Source organism: Mauremys reevesii, linkage group 10 (genome assembly GCF_016161935.1).
Source record: "Mauremys reevesii isolate NIE-2019 linkage group 10, ASM1616193v1, whole genome shotgun sequence".
Taxonomy (NCBI): Eukaryota; Metazoa; Chordata; order Testudines; family Geoemydidae; genus Mauremys; species Mauremys reevesii.
The window spans coordinates 29,313,763-29,335,767 of NC_052632.1; the positions used below are offsets into that span (position 1 = coordinate 29,313,763).

General features: G+C 48.9%; 1 protein-coding gene across 5 annotated transcripts in view; it reads right to left on the reverse strand.

The window, feature by feature from the left end:
• Nucleotides 1-22,005, reverse strand: part of APBA2 (amyloid beta precursor protein binding family A member 2) — a 237,062-nt gene that overhangs the window by 60,714 nt on the left and 154,343 nt on the right. For all 5 annotated transcript variants that reach the window (XM_039491756.1, XM_039491758.1, XM_039491757.1 and 2 more), the window contains 2 exons: nucleotides 15,365-15,445; nucleotides 8,296-8,332 (listed from right to left, as the gene is read on the reverse strand). In XM_039491756.1, the coding sequence (XP_039347690.1) occupies nucleotides 8,296-8,332; nucleotides 15,365-15,445 (118 nt within the window). The remainder of the gene's footprint in view (nucleotides 1-8,295; nucleotides 8,333-15,364; nucleotides 15,446-22,005) is intronic.

The window sequence follows — 22,005 nt, forward strand, 5'->3', positions numbered from 1 at the left end:
AGTTCAGGAACTGATTCAGACAGACAGCTTCCAGACTCGTACAGATGGTATACACTAATAACTGGGGGGAATAAAGAAGTCCAAATAGCCTGCCAAGGATTAACACTAAGGGTAGAGCTGCACAGCACATCAATCACCCCATCCATCTGAAAGAAAGGAAGATGCCAGATGGCAGCTGAAGAAGAGAAAAAAGTGGACAGATTAATCATCAAAAATAAGTTCCAAATGTCCTTATTTTCTCTTCATTTTTGATTCCAGTTTTTTTTTCACTCAAATTTAAGCCCCAACCCAGCAAAGCACATATGCACATGTTTAGCTTAGCAGATAGACTCACTGACTTCAGTGAGATTTTCAAATTAACTACCATTTTACAAACTGCTTTAGCAACTGCCAGGATAATTTTCCAGGGATGGAAAGAGGAGAGGAGGCGGGACGGAGAGAGAAATAAAGGATGGTATTTATACTGTACTTGTGTTATGCTCATCTCCTTTATTCAATGGTTAAGTCTTATTTTCAGCTTGATTACATCAACACTAAAGCGGCAGTCACTCCACAATTTTGGCACCAATCCCTTGACTGTAAATACTCTGTGTTCTCCAACAGCTCTACAACGGGAACTTGCTATGAGCCATATCAACATGCCAAGCTGCTAAACCATCTCTCCCAAGTAAACAAATTAATTGTGTGAGGGGGGAAAAGGGACAGTGAATGGAGATGCTAATTTAATTTATAAAAAAAAAAACCAAACCCCAACAATTTTCTGGTAAAGTGAACTTGCTTACGTATATAACCAACTGAACTTGTCTGATACATGCATGGGCGAGCCCTTGAACAGGAAAAATAAATACCATGCTACTTTGATAGAATGCACTACTTGCATCTACTTTAATTAGTGGATATTTCTAATTCCTCGTTGTCCTAAATTCTAATTTAAAAAAAATCAAACACAACACAAATTGAGTGTGATTAAACCCTTAAATTTCTTCATCAGAAAATGCTGCTGCCTCTTACACTTCCATACAGACCAAACATCTGACTGCTATAATGTCAGCCTCCTGCAGAAACAAAACAGTCTTTGTAATTCGGTAATCACTGTACATTTTAAAAAAAATCAATACTAACAGCCCCACGGTCTCCAGAGACCAAACATTAACTAACCAACATTAACACAAAATGGAGCAATTTGTTCGGTTAGGGAAGACTGCAGTTTCAAACTTCCAAAGGGTAATTATTTAAAACAATGAGCCAGATTTTGCTATAAACTAAACTAGTGTAAATCTAGTGCTAATCCACTACCCTCAATTCAATTATTCTGGATCTTGATCAATGTGACTCAAAGCAGAATTTAGCCCAGTGTACTGGGGAGAGAATTTTTTTAAAATAACTGAACATATCTTGATAGTACCCTCTTAAAAAAATTAGAAGGAACCTCAACCAAATCTGTAGGAATCTACTCATCAAAGAATCTGTGTGACCAGTTCTAAAGTGGGTCACATCATTTACCTACTATCTCAAGAATCAATTATAGTGGGTGCAGTTCTAAACTACTGAATGAGTAAGAACAATCAGCAAAAAGTCCACAAAGACATCAGATTTTAGATTTGTGATCCCATCTAATGAGCTGATTTCAGCACAGTTTCTCTTTAAGGTGTTCTGGTCCCCTCTACCCTGCTTCACCAAAAGGGATATATATATACTTTACAAAGAACTGATGCATCTCTTTGCTGAAATGCATATAATGCCTTTTCAGGCCTAGCTTTTCATCTCATGTATCTTTGTCTCTTCTACAGCACACAACTAAACATATTGCCATAATACTTACAAATCCTCTCCTATACAATCCTTGGCAAGTCAAGCAATGACCAGAAGTCTGATCCATAATGCTGCAGGATTTGCAACAAAATGTTTTAGAAAAAGAAGTGACACTTATCTACAAATATAGGCCCCCTACCCTGTTTCCTTCACACATGCCATCTATTGAATTCAGGGTCGTCTAAGATGCTCAGGAAATGCAGGGTTTGGTTTATCCTTGACAATATCCCATGCTTTGTAAATCTCTCCAGGAATAGATTTTTGTCTCCATTTCTGTTCCAAAGTAGTGAGAGACTACTTGAAAGGCACTTTACCTTCACAGACATCAGCCTACAGTTCTGCGTTTCCTCTGCTATATTTAAAGACATCACTAACACTTCAAGTGGAGCACGGGGCTATGATCCCTGCCCTACTTTAGGTGTCTATGGAATTACTGACTGTTGTAAAAGAAAAAAGAGCCATGAATTCATGTCATGTGTTCCCAGCAGTTTAGTGACAGTGAACATGACTTTCAGCAAGTTTGTTTTAAAACATATTTATTGTAGAAGTAAATTATTACTTTTAAAAGTCTCTTAAATAATTTTATTAATGCTCCAGTGGGGTGGCAACGTGTGTCTTAAAATAGCTTTATTTATAAGGTTTTATTTTAAGGATTTTGATTCACCTTAATAAATCTCCTTCATCTTTTCAAAACAGAAACTTTAGTGGCTGACATTGGCATGAGGGGAATAGCTCAGTAGTTTGAGAATTGGCCTGCTAAACCGAGGGTTCTGAGTTCAATCCTTGAGGGGGCCACTTAGGGATCTGGGGCAAAAATCAGTACTTGGTCCTGCTAGTGAAGGCAGGGGGCTGGACTTAATGACCTTTGAAGGTCCCTTCTAGTTCTAGGAGATAGGTGTATCTCCTATTATTATAAGATCACTATGCTATCAACAGATGGTGGTTGACTATATTGTTATTACAACCTCAGCAATATTTTTAACATCTTATATATCAAGAGCTTATACAAAGGGGCAGTGGGTAAGGGGAAGCATGCTATGTGGATAAATCTTCCAACAGTTTTCCATCAAAAAGGAAATGGAGATATCCATGAGATAAACACATCTGTGCAAGTGATGTAGGGAGCATTACTGCAAATTGCAAGGTGTCAAACTGGTTAACCTGAGTGGCCTTTTGTAGATCAATTATAGCTTTTGAAAATGTAACAGTTCACATACATACTTGGCTAAGGTCCCAATTCAGCAAGGCACTTAAGCGTGTCCTTGACACTAAGCAAGTATATAAGTCCTATGCCTTGTCTACACTGGCAAATTACTGCACAATAAAGCAGCTTTCTGCAGTGTAACTCCCGAGGTGTACACACTGCCAAGCCACTTAGTGTGTAGAAACTCCTCGGTTGCAGCATTGCAAAACAACCACCTCGACAAGAGTCATAAGCCTTACAGCGCAGAGGGTCCAGCGCTGCATTGGCAGTGTAAACACATTACAGCACAGAACGCAATCAATTGGCCTCCAGAAGTGTTCCATAAAGCAAACCATGAATGTGGAATGCTCGTGCTGTTGAACACATAGGCTGGTGTGTGTGTGTGTGTGTGTGTGTGTGTGTGTGTGTGTGTGTGTGTGTGTGTGTGTGAGAGAGAGAGATTGCTGTGTGAGAGAGAGAGAGAGAGAGAGAGAGATTGCTGTGCAGAAAGCTGGGGTCGGGGGAGAGAGACGGGGCCTGATGTCGGGGTTTCCCCCTCCCCCAGGCCTGGTTGCTTCCTGCCCCTGTCTGAACTTAGAAGACAGAGTGCCAACACACTCTTTGTCCCCGAAAACACATTGTCTCTCCTCCCCCACTCCAGAAAAACACACACTCCCTGTCACACACACTGCGCCCCCCTCTTCAGTTGAAAAGCAGCTGGCAATGTAGTAGGATGCCCATGGAACAATGGGATTGGGAAACCTGCATCACGTAATGCTGTGCCTGCCCCATGAGGCATTGCAAACCTTTCCCAAAGCATCCTGCAGCTAGTTGCACAGTGGGATAACTACCACAATGCACTGTTCTCTTTGCTGTTGCAAGAGCTGCTAATGTGGATGCGCTCCAGCGTCACAAGGAGCACAGCGTGGACACGCAACAGTGGTTTCATTCCAGCGCTTTAATAAAAGTGGTATAACTTGTTGCGCAGAAACTTGCCAGTGTAGACATACCCCTACTGACAGTGAAGGCAAGGAATGGGAAAAGAATACACTGCAAAACTGGAGAAAGACAAATTTATTTTGAAAATAGGTTGGAATTTTATGCTGCCTCGTGATGTTGCTGATAAAACAGTTATTTCTTTAAATATATATATATGATTTTAAGTTTACACAGTATCTCTTTAAAAAGGCATTTGATGTCCTGGGTTTTTATTTTGGCAATGTAACATTTAGCAATACCATTTCTTTGCTGTAGGGTACAAGTGTCATATAGAATGAGGCTCTTTTAGCAGTAAACATAAACATTTAAAAAAAAACCCTCAAAACACAACAATACCTCACTTAAAGGCATGAGCTATTCCATGAAAAATCAGCTGAATTCAAGAGAAGGAATCTGTTACCAATGCAAATCTAATAATAGCAGACCAAATATTCAACAGGCTCCCTTAATTGTGCTTGCAAAAAGGTCTGTTTGCACCCACAAGACAAGTAACTGCATGTGCGACACTATGCATATGCAAACGGATATAACTGCAAATACTGGCTGCTACCCCAGTTAAGGAGTGCTGCTGAAAATGTGTCCCTAAATAGTTAATTGGATGCAGGCTAGTGCACTAATGTGGTACCTCTGTCAGAGGTCACTGCAGAAACAGGAAAATGTTCAGTGGTTAATGGCAGGGACTGTCTTTTCATTATGTGTGAGTACTATGCCCAGCACAATGGGGTCCTGTGCCTTGTCTGGGGGACCCAATGCAGTAATAAAACACAGGGCAATTTGGCTTTGGATTCAGAGAGCGATCCGATTTGCCAACATGAACTCCTTCTGTACCATGTACTTTTGTGACTGTACCATACCTACACGACAGTGAAAACCCAATAGACAGTTCATTCTCTCTTGCTATGCTATTAAAGAAAAAAATCAGAGGAAACAAATCTTACTAAAACTTACAAAAAAGTGTTTCGTGCTATCCTAAAAGCTGTATGGATTCCCACTTTCAACCAGGGCCGCCCAGAGAATTCCGGGGGCCCGGGGTCTTCGGCGGCGGGGGGCCCCCGCTCAGGGGCGGCTCTAGACCCGAGCGCGCCGAAGACCTGGGGGGCGGCATTTGGCTCCGGTTGAGCTCCCGCAGGCATGCCTGCGGCAGGTCGACCGGAGCCCGGGACGAGTGACTGCGGCGGGTGCCGTGGTCCCGCGGCTCCGCTTGACCTGCCGCAGTCATGCCTGTGGGAGGTGCAGCCGAGCCGCGGGACGAGCGCCCCCTCCGCAGTCTTGCCTGCGGCAGGTCCACTCGTCCCGGGCTCCGGTGGACCTGCCGCAGGCATGCCTGCGGGAGCTCAACCGGAACTGCAGGGGGCCCAGAAAACACTCGTGGGGGCCCCTGCGGGACGCGGGGCCTGGGGCAAAGTGCCCCTCTTGCCCCCCCCCTCTGGGCGGCCCTGCTTTCAACACTAGAGCAGTGAACTTTTAAAACAGAAAGAAAAAACAAAATGTTCACAATTCCCCCCCAAAAATTGTTTTTAACTACATATGGAAGCACTGTAAAGTTTTATTTTAGTTTTCTAGCATCTAATTTCTACAGTCTCTCTGTCCTCTCCTCCTTTCCCCTTGTCCACTGCACAATTCTATTAATGTTTATTTCCAAGTGCCAGCATTCCTTCTTGATTCTTCTGCCTGCAGGGAATGTGTTTCATTTACCTCAATTTAGGGCTTGTTAGCCAGTAAATGCCAAGAGTTAAATGTAAGTTCCTTCCGCAGTCAATCTGTGTAAAGGGGCAGTAACATGACTCAGGAACCTCTTGATGCCAACTGACAGAGGGCACAAGGGATGCTCAGAGTTTTACTGAGAACCCCCTATATCAGTTATATGCACAATAATTCACTAACGGGTGGCATGTGAGGGGTTCTCCTGAGAGCCAGTAACACATTGGTCATCTAAACCATTATGAAATGTATGTAAGCCTCATCTTTAAAGGAGTTATGTATCTTTACTGGAAATTATGTTCTTAAGGTCTGTAAGTTGAAGCAGGTCACCAGAAGGTGACCAACATGTTCCTTTCATATTGGCAAGAGAAACTTACATGTCTGTTGGGTTATATGCACATTTAGTATTGTGTACTTCACAATGGAAGCTTCGGCTCTACTAGGATTTTATTTTACAGGTAGCACTTTGTTTCCAATATCTCTGCTCTTTGTTAGAGAATGCACCTACACATTTATTTATCAAAAATTCTAAGTGCTGTGTGTTAAGTGGCACAGTGGTCCAAGGTGTAACTAGTAAACTGCAGCATACTGTTCCTTTGCAAACAGTGGGTCTAATACTTCTGTGAGTGTCCAGAGGATCAGGGGCTGGACATTACAGAGGGATGCTCGGGAGTTAGGGGTGCCTATCACTAACTTGCAGAGAAACAGCAGAGCTTGCATGGGCTGAGAGGGGAGCACTTTTGCTGCCTATTTCTGGGGATGTCAGGGAGCTGACCTCTGGCAGGCACAGACAAGGCTTCCTCAAGGGAACAGCTGGTGCTAGAGAGCTGCCTCACAGCCCTGGATAATCCTGAGAACCATCACAGGTAGCCTTTGAACTTGCCATTTGCAAGGTCTCTCAAGGAGGCTACTGAAAACAGAAGCTGCTGCTCAAGCCAGTGAGATCAGGAAGTTGGGAAAAGTCTGCCCAAGAAGTGTATATTTCTAAATGAAAATACCTTGTTCTTGGGGAAGGACTAGTCTTAAAAATTGAATTCTTTAAGATCTATGATCTACAGGGGAAAGAACTCTATGTGTCAGCATAATAGAATTAACAAGTAAAATCCTCTCAAGTCATGCTTGAGATGATATTTCAGCTATCTGCAGGGAAATTAATCAAAACAACATAAAAACCTGAAGAGCTCCTCTTTCAGCATTTAAACTGGGCATCTAACCCTTTAGGACCAGGCCTTAATATGCATGTTTGTTCTGACAATTGAAAACTGTAGTTCCTTTTGTCTTCTGCAAAGGTGAGCACAGGCATGCCTCATCTTACGCACATTTAAAATGTGCGAATTCAGCTTTGCGCGGTCGGCAAAAACAAAAAACAAAAACAAAAGAGAAAAATAACAATTTTAATATTGTGCCTCTAGTGCGGGCAATTCTGCCCACCATTACACTCAATGTAATTTTGACAATACGCAATTCTCGCTTTACATGCTGACAGCGGAACATAACCCCAGCATAAGATGAGACTTGCCTGTATCATATATTTATTACTTCTGTAACTCAAAACTCACGAGAGGAGGAGTATTGATTTTTTTTTCTTTCCAGTAAAAGATAATCTTTTAATAAAGAAATCATCAAGGTTGTTGGTCTGGAAAAGATCAGGATAAACAGAAAGGATTCAACTAAATGAACCTTGTACCCACTGTGATCAAAATATGATTGATATGCAAGAAAGTGATTGTGTGGATGACATTCACTCTATGGGAGATGTTCTAGCTCAACCAGACATCATGGGTTGGATGCAGGAATCACTTGACATTTTGTGTTATACATGAGGTCAGACTAGATCATCATTATGGTCCCTTTTGGTTTTAAAGTCTATTAACGTCATTTGCCAGTGTTTAAGCTGGTTATTAAAGTGATACCTAAAGCCTTCATTCAGCAAAGTGCTTAAGCCTAATGTGCCTAACTTTAGGCCTAACTTTAAGCACATAACTTCAGTGTGACTACTCAAAGTTAGGCATATGTACAAATATTTTACTGAATCAGGCTAGACATTTTTCCTAATTTAATAGGAACAATGTGAATAATGAAACTAAATTGACCAGCATATTTAAAGATGGCAGCCTCCTGTGTTGAGCCTTCCTGTATCAGCTGTCTGAACATGCATGGAAGCAGTGTCATTACTTCCGATTCAAACTCTCACATGGATTCAATTAGCTCCAACCAAGATACGAGACCAGATAGACTCTTTGTGAGACGAAGAGTGACTTACAGTCTGGGACTGACTTGTTCTGCAGAGAAAATTCAAGGACCAGCCAAGTTTGGGAACAAAGTTTAGGCTGAAATTTACATTGTGTTTTTTTACTGATAACTCGGTTAAGCCGAACCTAAAGAAGGGATAGGTTTGAACATTATTCACTGCATATAAGCTCTGTTGAGAACATGGTGAGAACTTTACCGGCTTATACATAAGGTATATGTTGTGCATAAATAGATCATGCTTGTTTCTTACTCAAACTTTACAGTTGCAAAATCTTGGATTTTTTGTGGGTTTTTTAGTATATTGTTTTATACCGCTGTAACCTTAGAATACAGTGAAATTTACTTACCATCAACAAAACTTGGAAACGAAGACACTTTCTTTGTCTGTTGGGAAGTAAAAATAATGCACTGTAAAACTATCAAAACAGCAAAATCAAGTTCAGACCATAAAGGATAACTTCCATTATATTTAATATAATGAAAGATCCATTTTTATACTGAATTCTTAAAAAACTATTTAATTTTCTCTTTATGGTTTACATGGCTGCTATTTAGACAGTACAATGTTTTAAAATACCATTAATTAATTTCATGGGTCTGTAATTAAAAAAATAAAATACTAAACAAAACTAGAGTCTTGGTCTATATTGGAACCCTCTCTGTATTGGTACAGTGCCTAGCATAATCTCTTATCGTAGTTGGGGGTCCTAGGTGCTACTTTAATACTACTCAATGGAAACCTTCGAGTGGTGTTGTCTAACTGTGCGCGCGCGGCCGCGGCGCGGGCGCCCGGCGGGTTCTGAACTTTTTCCCGTGTGTTGCCCGGCGTCCCCAGCCGGCCGCTCAGGCGGCCGCGCCCCTTCTCCCCCCGGCTCTGCAGGCCGGCCCGAATGGCTCAAGCAACTTCTCGCCGCGCTCCGCACGCAGTGGGTCTCCGGCCGGATTTCTCAACACTTTGGAGGCGGCTCCAAAAGCTTCAGTTACCTTAGGCGGTGGGAAAGGAGTTCAACAACAGGTGGGTGGCACACCTTTTAGGTGAGGCCCGGACCGAGGTAGCTGTGTGAACCGCCGCTCTGGTGAGACGCTGTGCGGAGCCGAAGGCCGGGTCACGCTGCAGCGAGCGGACCGCTGGGAGTGGAGTGGGCGTTGCGTGGACCAGACGGCATGCAGCGAGCGCAGGTGATGGGGACATGGAGCATAGAGAGGACTGCGTGGCGCCTGCGGTGGCTGTGACCGAGGCTTGAGGCTGGCATGGCTGGATAGACGCTGGCTGAGCTGGAGGAGAGCGCGATGTGATGAGCGGTGAGTCGGCTGCGCCATTGGCCGAGGCGCTCTAGCAGCGCGTGCGGCCCCACGGACGCCGAAGCGGCTGTCGCTATGTTGCTCCGGGTGGTGAAGCGGCAGATGGAAAGGATGGCGAGGAAAGCGACCCGGAAGCAGGTGGAGGTGAGAGAAAGCCTTGTCGCGCGGGCTGCGGGGAAGCGCTGAAGAGGGAAGCGGGGTGGGGCTGTTGCTCGGGCGAGGTGGGGAAGGGGAGGAAGGGAGGCTCGAGTGGGCCTTGCGGTAGTGAGAGGTCTCCGCAGGCGAGGGGAGCCGGAGGAGAGACGGAGGGAGGAGCGGGGATATAGGAGGTAGGCGAAGGAGACAGGACCAGGAGGGGCAGGGCACAGGAGGGGCACCGTAGAGAGCCAGGGGACAGGGAGAGGAGGAGAGACGAGGCGGGAGACCGTAACAAGTCCGGGGAGACGAGCGGGGTCCGGGGCAGGGGGGGTTGGACGGGGGCGGTCGGGAGGGCGCGAGAGCGGGAAGCGGAGCTGGTGGACCACTTCAGGAAAGGGAGGTCATCGGATCCGAGAAGGGAACAGCCAGTCGACAATGGGAAAACCGAAAGGAACCAACCAGACACAGGGTTGAAGGTACTCTTCCATTTTCAGATGGCAGTGCAGACCACCTGGAAAAGGTAGTAGTCTCTGGTGGGAAGCACTTCACTTTGCAGGACCTCCATGGACCTGCGTAATGACTGCAGCTTGAAGGCTCTACACTTTCGAGCAGTGAGAGCTGTTCTGCTGCGGCCAAGTCCTGAGGGGTGTGGCGCAGGAGAGGGTCTGTGTGATGGAGTCCGCCACAGGAAGAGGGAATGGCATGGTGAGGTGTACCAATGTGATGGGGGCCGGGCCGAGCCCGAGATGGGCATGGGAGCTCAATGGCTGGGCTGGAGGGCTCCGGCAGAGGAGCGACGCGAGCAGGAGAGCGAACGAGTATGGGCCAGGAGGATCCCAGGAAGGGGATGGAGAGCAGAGCTGAGACACGGCGGCGGCCGAGTGGAGGGAGAGAAGAGCGGACGAAGCCCTGCGAGAGAGAGAGGGCGTGCCCGACGACCCGCCTGGAAAGAGGCGGAGACTGAAACGGTGCCCGAAACCTCGGAGGAGGGGAGGGACCAGAGTGAGGGGAGCTCACCTCTGCTGAGGGGGGGGCGGAAGACTGGACTGAGAGGAAAAGCGTGGGAGAGGGACACGGGAGGGAGGAGGGTCGTGGGAAGAAAGGGGCCCTCCCGCCAGAGTCTCCGCCCACTTGTTCACGCCCCGCAGAGCTGGCTGTGAGCTGTTGTGACTTGTGTGGGGAGGCTGTTTGCAGAGCGGCCTTGCAGAACAGTGTCAAGGAGCGGTTGTGCAGGCGGCCTTAGAGCGTTGTCCATGAGAGATGTAGATGGGGCGAGCAGAGCCATGCCAATGGTGACAAGGCGAGGAGAGCCGGAGTGATGTGAGCTGAGGCGTTGGCGTGGGCGTGTGGCGAGACGGTGAAGGCGAGGGAACTGGAGCGTGCGGCGGCGGAGGAGACGCCCAAGCCTGACGGAGAGCGCTCGTGGCGGTCGGTCAGCCGGCCACAGGGTCGATGTGAGGGCGCGGGAGGTGCGCGCGAGGGCGTACCGCACTGCCACCGACGGAGGTGGGTCGTGGAGGGCGTCTGCGACGCCGACCCGGTGCGGCCACGGCGGGTGGAGCGCGAGGAGTGCGACGAGGAGCGGGTGGGTGACCCGCGTGGATGAGGAGGACCGAGTGCCGAGGTGAGGCCAAGGCCATCCGGAGACCGCGAGTCCATGGCCGGAGGCCCCGTCGCGGCCGCGCGACCAGTGCGCGCCCATGAGCCCGAAGCCACGAGCAGGGCAAGTCGAGCGACCGCCGCGGGCAGGGACAGGCAAGACGACGAGGCTGATCGCCACCGTCGCTGAAGGAAGCCCCACGTGACTGCCGCCCCCTGTTTCAGTCGACCTGTCGCTGTCGGCAGGCCCTAGGACCCAGGCGCGCCCCTGGCCTGACAGGGTCTATGGCGGCTGGCTGCTGCACCTGCGTCGGCTGGCTGCTGGCGGCACGCACTGGCGCCGGGCGGGCGGGGTGGAACACCGAAGAGTGGTAGTGGTCCGGGCGACATGGAAGCAAGCCGAAGGCGGCGAGGGGGAAACCGCTGCATGTCCCGGATCCAGCCTTCATGATGAGGGCGGCAAACCAATCTCGAATTTGACAGAGAGTGGGATGAGCAGGTAGGAGGGACCAAGAGGTATTTGGGCAGAAGCAGAAATTTGGCTTTTGGAGGTCCAGAGATCAGGGGGAGGAATTCCCTCAGAGATAAGAAAATAGGTCCTAGGGATATGCGACCCCTCTATGGCACAGATGGAGGCCCTGTCTGGTCTGGGGCAGGCTTGCAGATGGGTGGAGGAGGAGAGACAATGGGGGTCCAGGGGAAGGAGAGGGGACTGAGAGGAGGGGGGTGTCGGAAGGGAGTAGGGGAGGATGACACAGGGAGGAAACAAGTATCCGGCTGACCAGGGATGGAGGACCAGGCGGAGAAAATAGGAGAGGCGGACCAAAAAAAACAAAGGGGGGAGGATGGAGAGAGATGAGGGGCGGCGCCGGGGGGGGTTGGCGGCTTGGCGGGGAGGGCCCTTGGAAGGCCTTGGGACTGTGCTTGGACGTTAGGCTGGCCACCCCGGCGTTTTTCCGCTGACGCTCAGAGCGGCCCGGACTGGAACGGACTGCGGGGGCGGACCCGGGCCGCCTGCGGCGGAAGGACCGCTGCGGAGCGGGCCGGCCGCGCTGAAGAGTTCGCGCAGGCGGCGCCCAAGTTTTTCAAGTCTTGTCGGGGCCGTCGAATCAGTCTTTTTCGGGGTAAGCGGTGTATTTCTGCTGGCAGGTCTTTCCGCACAGCGTGGCAGAGTAGGCAGGGCCAGCCGTGAGCCATGTGGTGTCACCACGCCATCCGAGCGCCGATTGTCCGCGCGCCACCGCACGCGCCGCCGCCCGCGTCGAATGCGAGGACGCTCGCCCGCGCTTAGAAATCCTGAGCGCGAGAGGCGGACCGAGCTCCGCCTGGAACTCAGAGAGGAAGATGTCGGCCAGAAGAAGGGGTGATGCCAAGTTGTATCCAGAGCCAGGAGGTCAATGCTTCAAACGCTATCTGACCAGAGGACCGCTTGCGCGGCTCATCGTCAGCTAGCGGTCGGCCCTCAGCGTCGGGGGCGCCGGCCTAGCTGGCCTCCGGCTCGCCCTGATTTGTCCGGCGCGACCGACACAGAGTCCACGTCCGGGTCCGTTGGCATGGATAAGCCCCGGTAGCTGCGGCCGCCGTGGGGGGGGGGCCGCGTTCGTGGCCGGGGGGCGGCCGCCGGTGTTTGCCAGAGGCGCCGCGTTTGGCGCGTTCTTTTAAAAAGTTTTGCCACGGCGCCAGTGCGTGTGCGCACCTCGTCCCGAGCGGGGTCCTCATCCTCCCCGACCACACCTCCCTGGACCCCTGCCACCGCCACCCCTCACCCGCATCCCAGCCCCAGGCCCCGCCAGCGGGGGGGAGGGGTCTAGAAGTGGTCGCAGCCACCGCCGGGGCCGGCCAGGCGACGCCTCCATGCCGATCGGGGGCGATGGGGCCGGGGGAGGGGGCTGCGCCAGGCCCCAGCCAGGGGGGGGGTGGGGCAGGGTCCTCAGGGCGGGAGCAGCGAGGGCGGCGGCTGGTGGCCCTCGCGGGTGGGCGACGCGGGCGCGCCGAGCGGCGCGGCGGGGGGGGGAAGCGGCCGGATGCGGCGGCCGTCGGCGCCCCATGGCGGCCCCAGGAACCCTGACCCCCCTGGGCTGGGGTCCCACCGCTGTTGGGCGGTATGCCGCGTGGCACGCGCGGGGCAGGCGCCGTGCGGCCGGCAGCGCCGGCCCGCGGGCGGGAGCCGGCGGGCGCCGCCGGGCGAGGCTGCGGCGGACTGCGCCGTCCCGGGCCCGGTCCGTCCCCGGGGAGGACCGTCGGAGCCGGACCGCGCGTGCCCCGGCGGTCGCCACGGGAACCGCCGCCGCCGCGACGGAGGCGGCCGCCGCGGCGGGGCGCCTGCGCCCGGTGCGGCGGGTGGGTGGCGCCGCGCGGTCGCCGGGGGCGCGGACGCCGGCGGACGCGACGGTCGGACGTGACGGTCGGGGCGACCGGCGACGACCGGACCGGACGACCGGATCGCGACCGATCGGGCGGCGGATGGCGGCGATGCGGGGCGAGCGTGGCGAGGGAGCGATCTCGATCGGCGGGAGCGCGGCGCGCGGGCGCGCGCGAGCGCGGGCGGCGCGTCGGCCGCGTGTGCGGTGGTCCAGAGTCGGACCATCTCGCGGGTTTCCCCGCCGTTTCCACCCGGCCGGGACCGCCGGCCCGGGGCCGTGCCGGCCGGCTCTACGAGCTCTCGGCTGCTGAAGCGGCTCGTCGCGCTCGCGCCTCCGCGGCGGGGGTCGGCGGGCTCAACTCGGGCTCAACCGGGGCGCGGACGACCGGCGTACGACGGGCGGCGGGAGTCAACGGCCCAGGCGCGGCCTTCTGCCTGGTGGCGGCGGCGGCGGCGGCCGGCGCAGCTCGAGCCAGCGCTAGCGGGCATAGCACTGGCGGGTCGCGGCCTCGGGCGGCCTTCGGAGGCCGAGTGGCGTGCGCGGTCTGGGGCGCCGGGGCCTGGGCGCGACGGACCCGGTGCGCCCGGGGTGGCGCTGCGGCGCCGGTGCCCGAGAGGGGTGCCGTGCGGCGGGCGTGCTGGCCGCCCGCGCGCGGCCGCGCCATAAGTATCTGCTTAAGTAAGCCTGTTGCGTGCGTGTCGTCCGTGGCTAAAGCAGAACAGAACAGATAGGTCCTCGGTGGTGCGCCTTCCTTCTCCGAGGCAACGGAGAGGCGCGGGGTCTCCACTTTTGGGGCAGGGGCGCACACGCAGCAGGGCTTGAATCCGGTGCCCTGGGCATGGGAGGGGATGGGAGGGGAAAGGGGGAAGGGGGAAGCCCCTTAAAAACTAACTAATCTAGAACAATATACTACAAGAAACTATAAGAAAACTAACACTAAAACAAAAAACTATATATATATAAAAAAAGGTGAAGAAGGCTAGGGTGGTGGAGGCAGAGAGCAGCACCGGACCTCACCCCCACACGAAGCGGAAAGAGAGGAAGAGAGGGACGGGCCGGCTGGGGTATATATTTAGCGCCATAGCCGCGCCCCCCCAGCCAGCCAGCCCGCCCCGCCTGCGGGAAAAAGTTCCGGAGAAGCCGTGCACGCGCGGCGCGCACACCTAACTGGAATGCATTGGAGCAATCACTCGAAGAAGAAGTTCAGTTCATAGACTCCCTTGCTGGCAATGTTATACCAGTTTGAGCATTAAGGTCTCCAATACAGGGGTTAATTTCTCCAGTGATGGAAGAGGGCTTTTTGTATGTGCAAGTCTTCATTTACATTACAGGCTACTACTACCATAACTCCCTTGTGCACTTGTGAGAGAACAGACCCCTCAGATTTTAAGTCATCATGCCTGGCCCCAAGCACATCCTCACTGCATTCTTTAGACTCCTTCTTTGCTCCATTATTCAGTGCCACTAGCCCATCTCTGGTGTCTATCACAGCATCTTTTTCACAGCTGACTGAGCAGATTCACAGCTCACCACAGAGGCCACTTGTAAAGTTGTGAATCAGCTGGGCCTTCAGCTGTGAACGATGTGATGTGTGGATCAGTTGGTAGGGATTATTCAAAGAGATCTTATTCCTACAGGAATTTTAGCAATCCTTTGACTCCAAATGCAGCAATTTCTCACAAGAAAGAGATGGAGAGGAAACCAGACACATTCTGATGCTGCCCTTACTTTCCAATGGCCCCCAAAACAAGAATTTCTGAAGTCTCCTTATATCACCTGAACATTTTAGGACTGTGTTTATAAAATGGGCTGTTATAAAAAGTGACAGCTGCCGCCACTGGTTCACGGAAGCTTTGTGAGCCGCAAGAACCATGCAGTCATGGAAGCTGCTCTTACTTGAGAGCGAGCGAGAGAGAGAGAGATTCGGTTATCCTCCCCATTTAATGAAATATTTGCTGCCCATGGTGGGGAGAAATTTGGGGGGAGGAGGGAGAATAGGGCCTAAGGTGCTTACCTCTGGAGCATTATTGTTGTCAATTGGTCCATTTAGGTCAGAACGTTGTTGTTTCCTTGGCTGTTCTAAACCATTGCACACCTGTAAGGAATCAGAGAAACACTTTCATCCCTTTTCAACCTTCTCCTAAATAAATCACAAAGAAAATAATCAGCAGGCTAGATGTTTCCTTGAACATTACTGATTGAAGATAAGAAGTGCCCAAAAATGTCATCTGCATTAAAGGAAGACACCCAAAAGACAGTGCAGCCACTATGTGTTTGAAACAAAGGTAGTTCAGATAAACCAAGTCTATATTGTTTTTCTCAAGCATTCAAAATAGGTCTTAAGGAGACATAAGTGATGCATAGGCCTCATGATTAGAGCCCTGCACAGATACAAAAATGTGGGTCCACATCTGATCTGCATCTGCTAGGATCAATCCACGATCCAACCAGCAATCCACTAGCTGTCTTTTACTTGTATCCACATCCACACCTGCAGAAGCAAACCATCTCACACGGGCTAGCAACAGGGGAGGGGGGGAAGCGACTGGGGAGGGGGTGGTCTTGCAGGGAAGAGGCAGCACGAGGGTGGGGTCTTGAGAAGAAGGAGCGGTGCAGAGGGGGAGGACTATGGGGAAGGGGCATCGCATCACATGCTGCTCCTGGGGGCTCACGAGCCCTGGCACATAGAAGCAGCAGTGTGTGTTGCATCACAGTGGGGCGGAGAGGTGGGGCGCCAGGGCCCTGCCTGCTCCAATTCCCTTGGCCGGGGGTGGGCCCTGCTACCCAGTTGCCAACAGCCCAGGCCCAGGACTGGAAGTGCAACCAGTGTGCTGGGCCGGGAAAGGGTGGGGACGCTGGTGTTGCCCGAGGGGCCCAAGCTGCTCAACAGGAAGCGGGGCGGTGAGCGGGTGAGTAGAGGCCTGCGCAACTGTATCTACATCCGATCCAATATCCACAAAAATGGTCCCTGGATATCTGCATCCATGATGAAGCGGATACCTGCCGATTTGCAGGGCTATACTCATGATGGCCCTATGCACAGTGGTGAATTTCATACAATATGCATAAACGAAAGCTAAAATCCCAGCACCAGGTCACAAAAGCAGTTTAATTTGAGTGTTATAAAAATAAGAAAGAGGGCTTGATTCTATTTTTAGTATCAACTTATTCTGATTTTGTAGGGTCCTCGTCGGCCTGACTCTTGAATGTGAAGGTTGTCTCCTACAGGTTGCTGAGTGGCCTCAACACCCTTTGACCACAGTGGGAGTTGGGGGCACTCAATGGCATGCAAAAATCAATAGAGTGGTGAGTGGCCTCCCAGAAATGGATATTTCAGATCTGAGAAAGGGAACCATAACTTTGACAGATTCCCCCCGTCATCATGTCTACCACCTTTTAGGCCACGCAAGTCCTAAGGAGAATGCTGGCATAGTGGCAGCAGGGCTACCGGGCTGCCATGGCAACTCAAAGAGAAAATCTTCAAGCTCCACATCAAGGAACTGCAAAGCATTTCAGATCATTCCCTTTGTAATCCCTTTCTTCTCAGGAGCAGAACCCTTCCCCCACTTCTGATATATGCTGTAGAGCCCTGACTGCTGGTACAAGGGACAATCCTCTTCCTCAGTTGCCAGGCAAGGATTGTTGCAGGGCTATGCAACACGACTCAGATTCAAGTTCTATTCTTAGAAAACTAGAAAACTAAGTTGTACTTCTTACTTTGCCACAGAACCTCTGTATAATTTTTGGCAAGTCACTTAATTTCTGTGTCTCGTTTTCCCCTATGTATAAAGGGAATAATACTTGCATGCCTCAAAGTGGTGTTGTGCAGCTTCATATTAAGATTTGTAAACTGGTTTTGAGATCTTTGGATTTAGAGTGCTATGTAAATGCAAAATATTGCCAGTTTGTTGTTATTTCCAGGTGGCAGTGTGAAAGGTCATTTCTGAACTGCTTAGCCCCTCTCGCTGACTGCCTCCATACCAAAATGTAGCTGTAGGCTAGAAGGAGTTTGCATCTTTGAGTCAGGGACAAATTTTTCCCTGGACGGATAATAGTCAGTCAGCAGGGCAAAGACTTGACTCTGTAGTACTACTGTAGGGGACACAAGTTCCTTTAAACTCACTGTCATTAGCTTGATTTTCAGATATGGCAACTCGGTAGGGTATAGTCCAAGCCTCCTTCCAAGAAAACATGATAGTCCCAGGAAACACATGCCTGAACTGCCCACACTATCAAGAGTTCTGGGGGGAGCTTCATAAAGCTCCATGGGCGACTTTGAGCTAGATACTGTACATAGCTATGATAGTCAAGAAGCTTACTACATTCTCTTAATGTCTATAAATGCTTTTCTGTTTGAAACAAGACAAATCTTATTATGTTGGATGGTTAAACTAATATGGTACAATATGTGCTGATGTGCAGTGAAATAATATGGGTGAACAAATATCCACAGAGTCAGAACATCACAACTGTCATAGCCAAATCATTTTTAAAATACTGGGATTAGATCAGAAATGCTTTAAGCAGGGGTAATGATATGACTGTAATGGAAATGTATCAATTTGTAAAAAAGAATGACAGTAAATATATTGGTTCAAGTATGTAAAAGAGCATTTACAAATTTTAATTTATTTATTTAAAAAAAAGACTGCCAGTTCTTATTACTGCACACTTGGCTGAACTGAAAAATGCATCAGCATGTAACAAATGAACTGGGTTAGAATAACATTGAATTGGTTTGGTGAGCATATACTCAGTGTAGTAAATTAGATTTGAGATAGCTATATACTCCAAGAAATAAAGCCTAATATAAAAAGATACAGCTGGACATTAGTCAGTCAAATGTGGCTCTTATACAAAAATTCCTTTTGAGTTATGCTCAATTTCATATGCAATTCCATACTATCCTAATGTTAGATCTAACTATTTCATCATTTAGATGAGACTTCTTTAATTTTTAAATTTATAGTAGACATTTACTGAAATTGCTGTTTTCAGGAGGGACCTTGGGTTTACTTCATTCCTTTAATGTTTGCAGTCACATATTTACTGTGTATGTTATATGTTAGTTTGTAGAAGCTATGACTGAGATCAGAACCCCATTATGCAGAATCCATAACCTGTAGATATCCTTTATACCACCTCTCTATTCAATATAGTACCTGCACTCAGAAATGTGTCTTTATTTACTACTTAGCCTCTATGCATGAAGGCTACAGTTTTTTTCAGTGACTCCTTTAAATAATTATGAGTCCCACTCCACAATTTTATTTACACAGGATGTTGGGTGCAAATGATTCTTCTACCTGCATTGTTTATCAGTTTGATTAACTGTCGTGTTCCATGTCTGATCAATCTTTGGAGTTTGGTCTTACATACAGGTGCAAAGGGGACAGTGGGAGCAGCGGGAAGCAATCCAGCTAAAAAACAGGAGACCACTCTATCCTCTTCTTACCTCTTGGCCTAGGGGAGCAGTGCTCTCCCATGCCTCTTCATTGGCTGATGAATTGAGGACTCACCAGGCAGAGGAATCTGAAGTGAAAAGAGGAGGAGGAGTTTGAGGAGTTTCTAGGCCCCACGCTCTTCCTGCAGGTAGGGTGAGCAGCAGCAGCTATAGCATTGACACTAAGGGGTGGTCTCTAAAGGTATTCCTCTCCTGGAGGAGCGGGGAAGAAGAGCTGCCACAACTCCAGGACCTCCTTCTCCTCAAAGGGGCAAAACACTTAGCCTTTGATTTAGATGTCACAGGACAAGACTGTGTAGAAAGTGCAATTAGGCTTAGTTGCCCACATATTTCATACATAGCTAGAGCTGGAAACCAAATAGTCTTGCTTATATGAAGGAGATAAGGGAGTTGATCAATGCAAAGCAGGTTGAGACTTTGAGTCAACTGAAGACAGATGCTAAAGCATTATTAGAATTTAGATTTTCCAGGAGGACTCCATAAAAGAGTCTAAGGGCAGGTCTTCACTACCCACCAGATCGGCGGGTAGAGATCAATCTATCGAGGATTGATTTATCGCGTCTCATCTAGACGCAGATAAATCAATCCCCGAACGCGCTCTGTCGACTCCGGAACTCCAGCTCGCGAGAGGCAGAAGCGGAGTCGACGGGGGAGTGGCAGCAGTCAACTTGCCGCCATCCTCACGGCAAGGTAAGTCGACTTAAGATATGCCGACTTCAGCTATGCTACTCGTGTAGCTGAAGTTGCGTATCTTAGGTCAACACCCCTGTCAGTGTAGACCAGGGCTGAAGGGCCTTCAATTCCACTACTAGCACAGACATTACTGGATACACCTGTTTTCTAAATGTTAATTTACATAATTTCCAGTTTGCATTGATAGTGGAAGTAAGTGACAGACAGCTAAAGCTATAATACTTAAAAATGAAATTTGAGGAAACTACCTACAACTGAAGAATATTATAATTATCCACCTGAATGTGAGTTATTAATGTAATATGACAGGACCAACAGTCAAACTGGAAATCTGGGCTCTATTATGATCATAACTCATCTAATAACAGGATTACAATGCTACAGACTTGTCAGAAATAGTCTGATTTAAAGAGAACAAGTTCTACCAAGTAAAGACTGGGGGCTTACTCTTCTTACATAGGTGTCTTAAGATATCCCAGCCCCCAATCTGGACACTCAAATCAGGATTTAGGCATGTAAGATGCCCATTCATGTACCAAAGTGACAATATGTTTAGGCAAAAACAGGATTCGGACATCCTGTTCAGATATCCTCATTTAAGAATTGTTCTCCTGGAGTTCAGTTAATCCCCATTAACAAATTGCTGTATGGCATATGCAACAATCCAGAAGGCTATATGACTATAAATATTTATATTTAAAAGTGATTTAAAGTACAAAAGCATTATGAGCTTGTTTATATAGACCTGTCTCAAGCTTTTTCCCCTTCCTGTTCCCCAATCTCAAAGGCATACCTGAAAAGCACTTACCAGAAAAGATAGCAAGAATACCCTTTTTCTCCTCCTCAAAGCAGAAGATACCAATATACTCTTACCACCAGACTGACTATTTTTAGCCCTCCTCTGCTGAACTTGCTACATATGAGTCTATTCAAAATGTTTTTAAAATGACAGCATCATAATAGCATAGTGCTATGCTGTGCAACATGATTGGTGTGATTATAGAAAAATGAAAGGTATAAAATACAGGGTTTATCCCCAAATCCGACCCCTTCAAATGGCTTTGTATAGTTATGATGAGCAAGTCTCCTCTCTCAGGTAAACGGAGTCTCTCCCACTCTTTAATGAGCTTCAGACAGACCAAATATCAAGACACTAGCTGCGTGTAGTTAAATGATGTGAGGAGGCAGGGTTTTACCTGTAGGTAAATGGGAAAATACCAAAGGGACCACACAGCTAGATCCCATGCAGGCTGAGCTGTCAGCCAAACAGCAGAAGCAAGTTCATTAGAATTAAGATTCCTCACACCAAACAAAAAACAAAACAAAACCAGCAATAGGTTAGGATTTGCAGAACTGAAGAAACTCCCAACTTCAAGGAAGGCAGCTCTGACAGCTTAAATATTCTTCTTCCTCCCCCCATAATGAGGCAACAGAGCTGGGTCCATCTTTAGGGTATTCATTCGTAAAAGGTGTGGTAGACCTACTGAGAATAGGGAATTTATCACATTAACTATCTTCCAACCCTAGCAGTTCAGCAATACCCCTTCTTCACAACAAATTTGCAAGCTTTACAGAGCAGCTGACCAGTCTCCAGCACTGCCAATCCTGCGGTGAAGCCAACATTTGGAACATTTGCAGCCTGATGTAGCCTCGAAAGTGGTGAATATTTTCTGCTGGATAGAGCCCTTAATATTTAATCAATGTCTTTTGCTACAAACTGCTGTTGTTTGTACACACAGGCTAAAAAAGCTCTTTTCCCCCTTAATCAACTCTTTCTTATTCAGCAGCTGACATAGGCGGAGCATTATTTTTAGCAAATTTCCTATTAACCATACTGTCACGTTAATTTGGGAGGCTTTTTTAGTAACCAATTATCATTTCTTGTAATCCAAATGCTTTCGTGATGAAGGGCTGTGCAATTTCATGCCCACCCCTCCCCCCCCGCCACTTCCTCTCCATTAACATTTATTGTATTGTATTGTAAAAATGCACACAACTGACAAGCTGGACAGTAGGGCCTTCTCCAGTAGAACATTTTTTTCCAAACATCTTCCCTGAGATGGACTATGTGGCCCTCTCATTTTACCACCTAGATAGTGTGCATAAGAACCCCAGATTTGCGCACCAACACATGCGCACACGAGGTAAGCAATTTCTGACTGAAAGCTGGGCCTGTTTTCAGGTCACCTTTTTAGTCATGGATGCCAGAACTACAAGCACTGCCACCTGTATTTGCATATATAAATGAATATTTTGCATGCACAATTGGGTAGCTGGGCAAATGGTGCAAAAAACCTCTGTGGGAAATTTCATTGGCCAGGTTGAAGGGCTCTGAAAATTTGGTCCTAAGTATTCCAATTCCTACCTGCAATTTCTCTCTCCTCTCCCTGCCTCTAGTTCCTCTGCATATGGAAATGGCTGTGGTTATCTTTATCCTAAACATTCAAAATATGCCATGATACAGTAATTCCTCACTTAACATTGTAGTTATGTTCCTG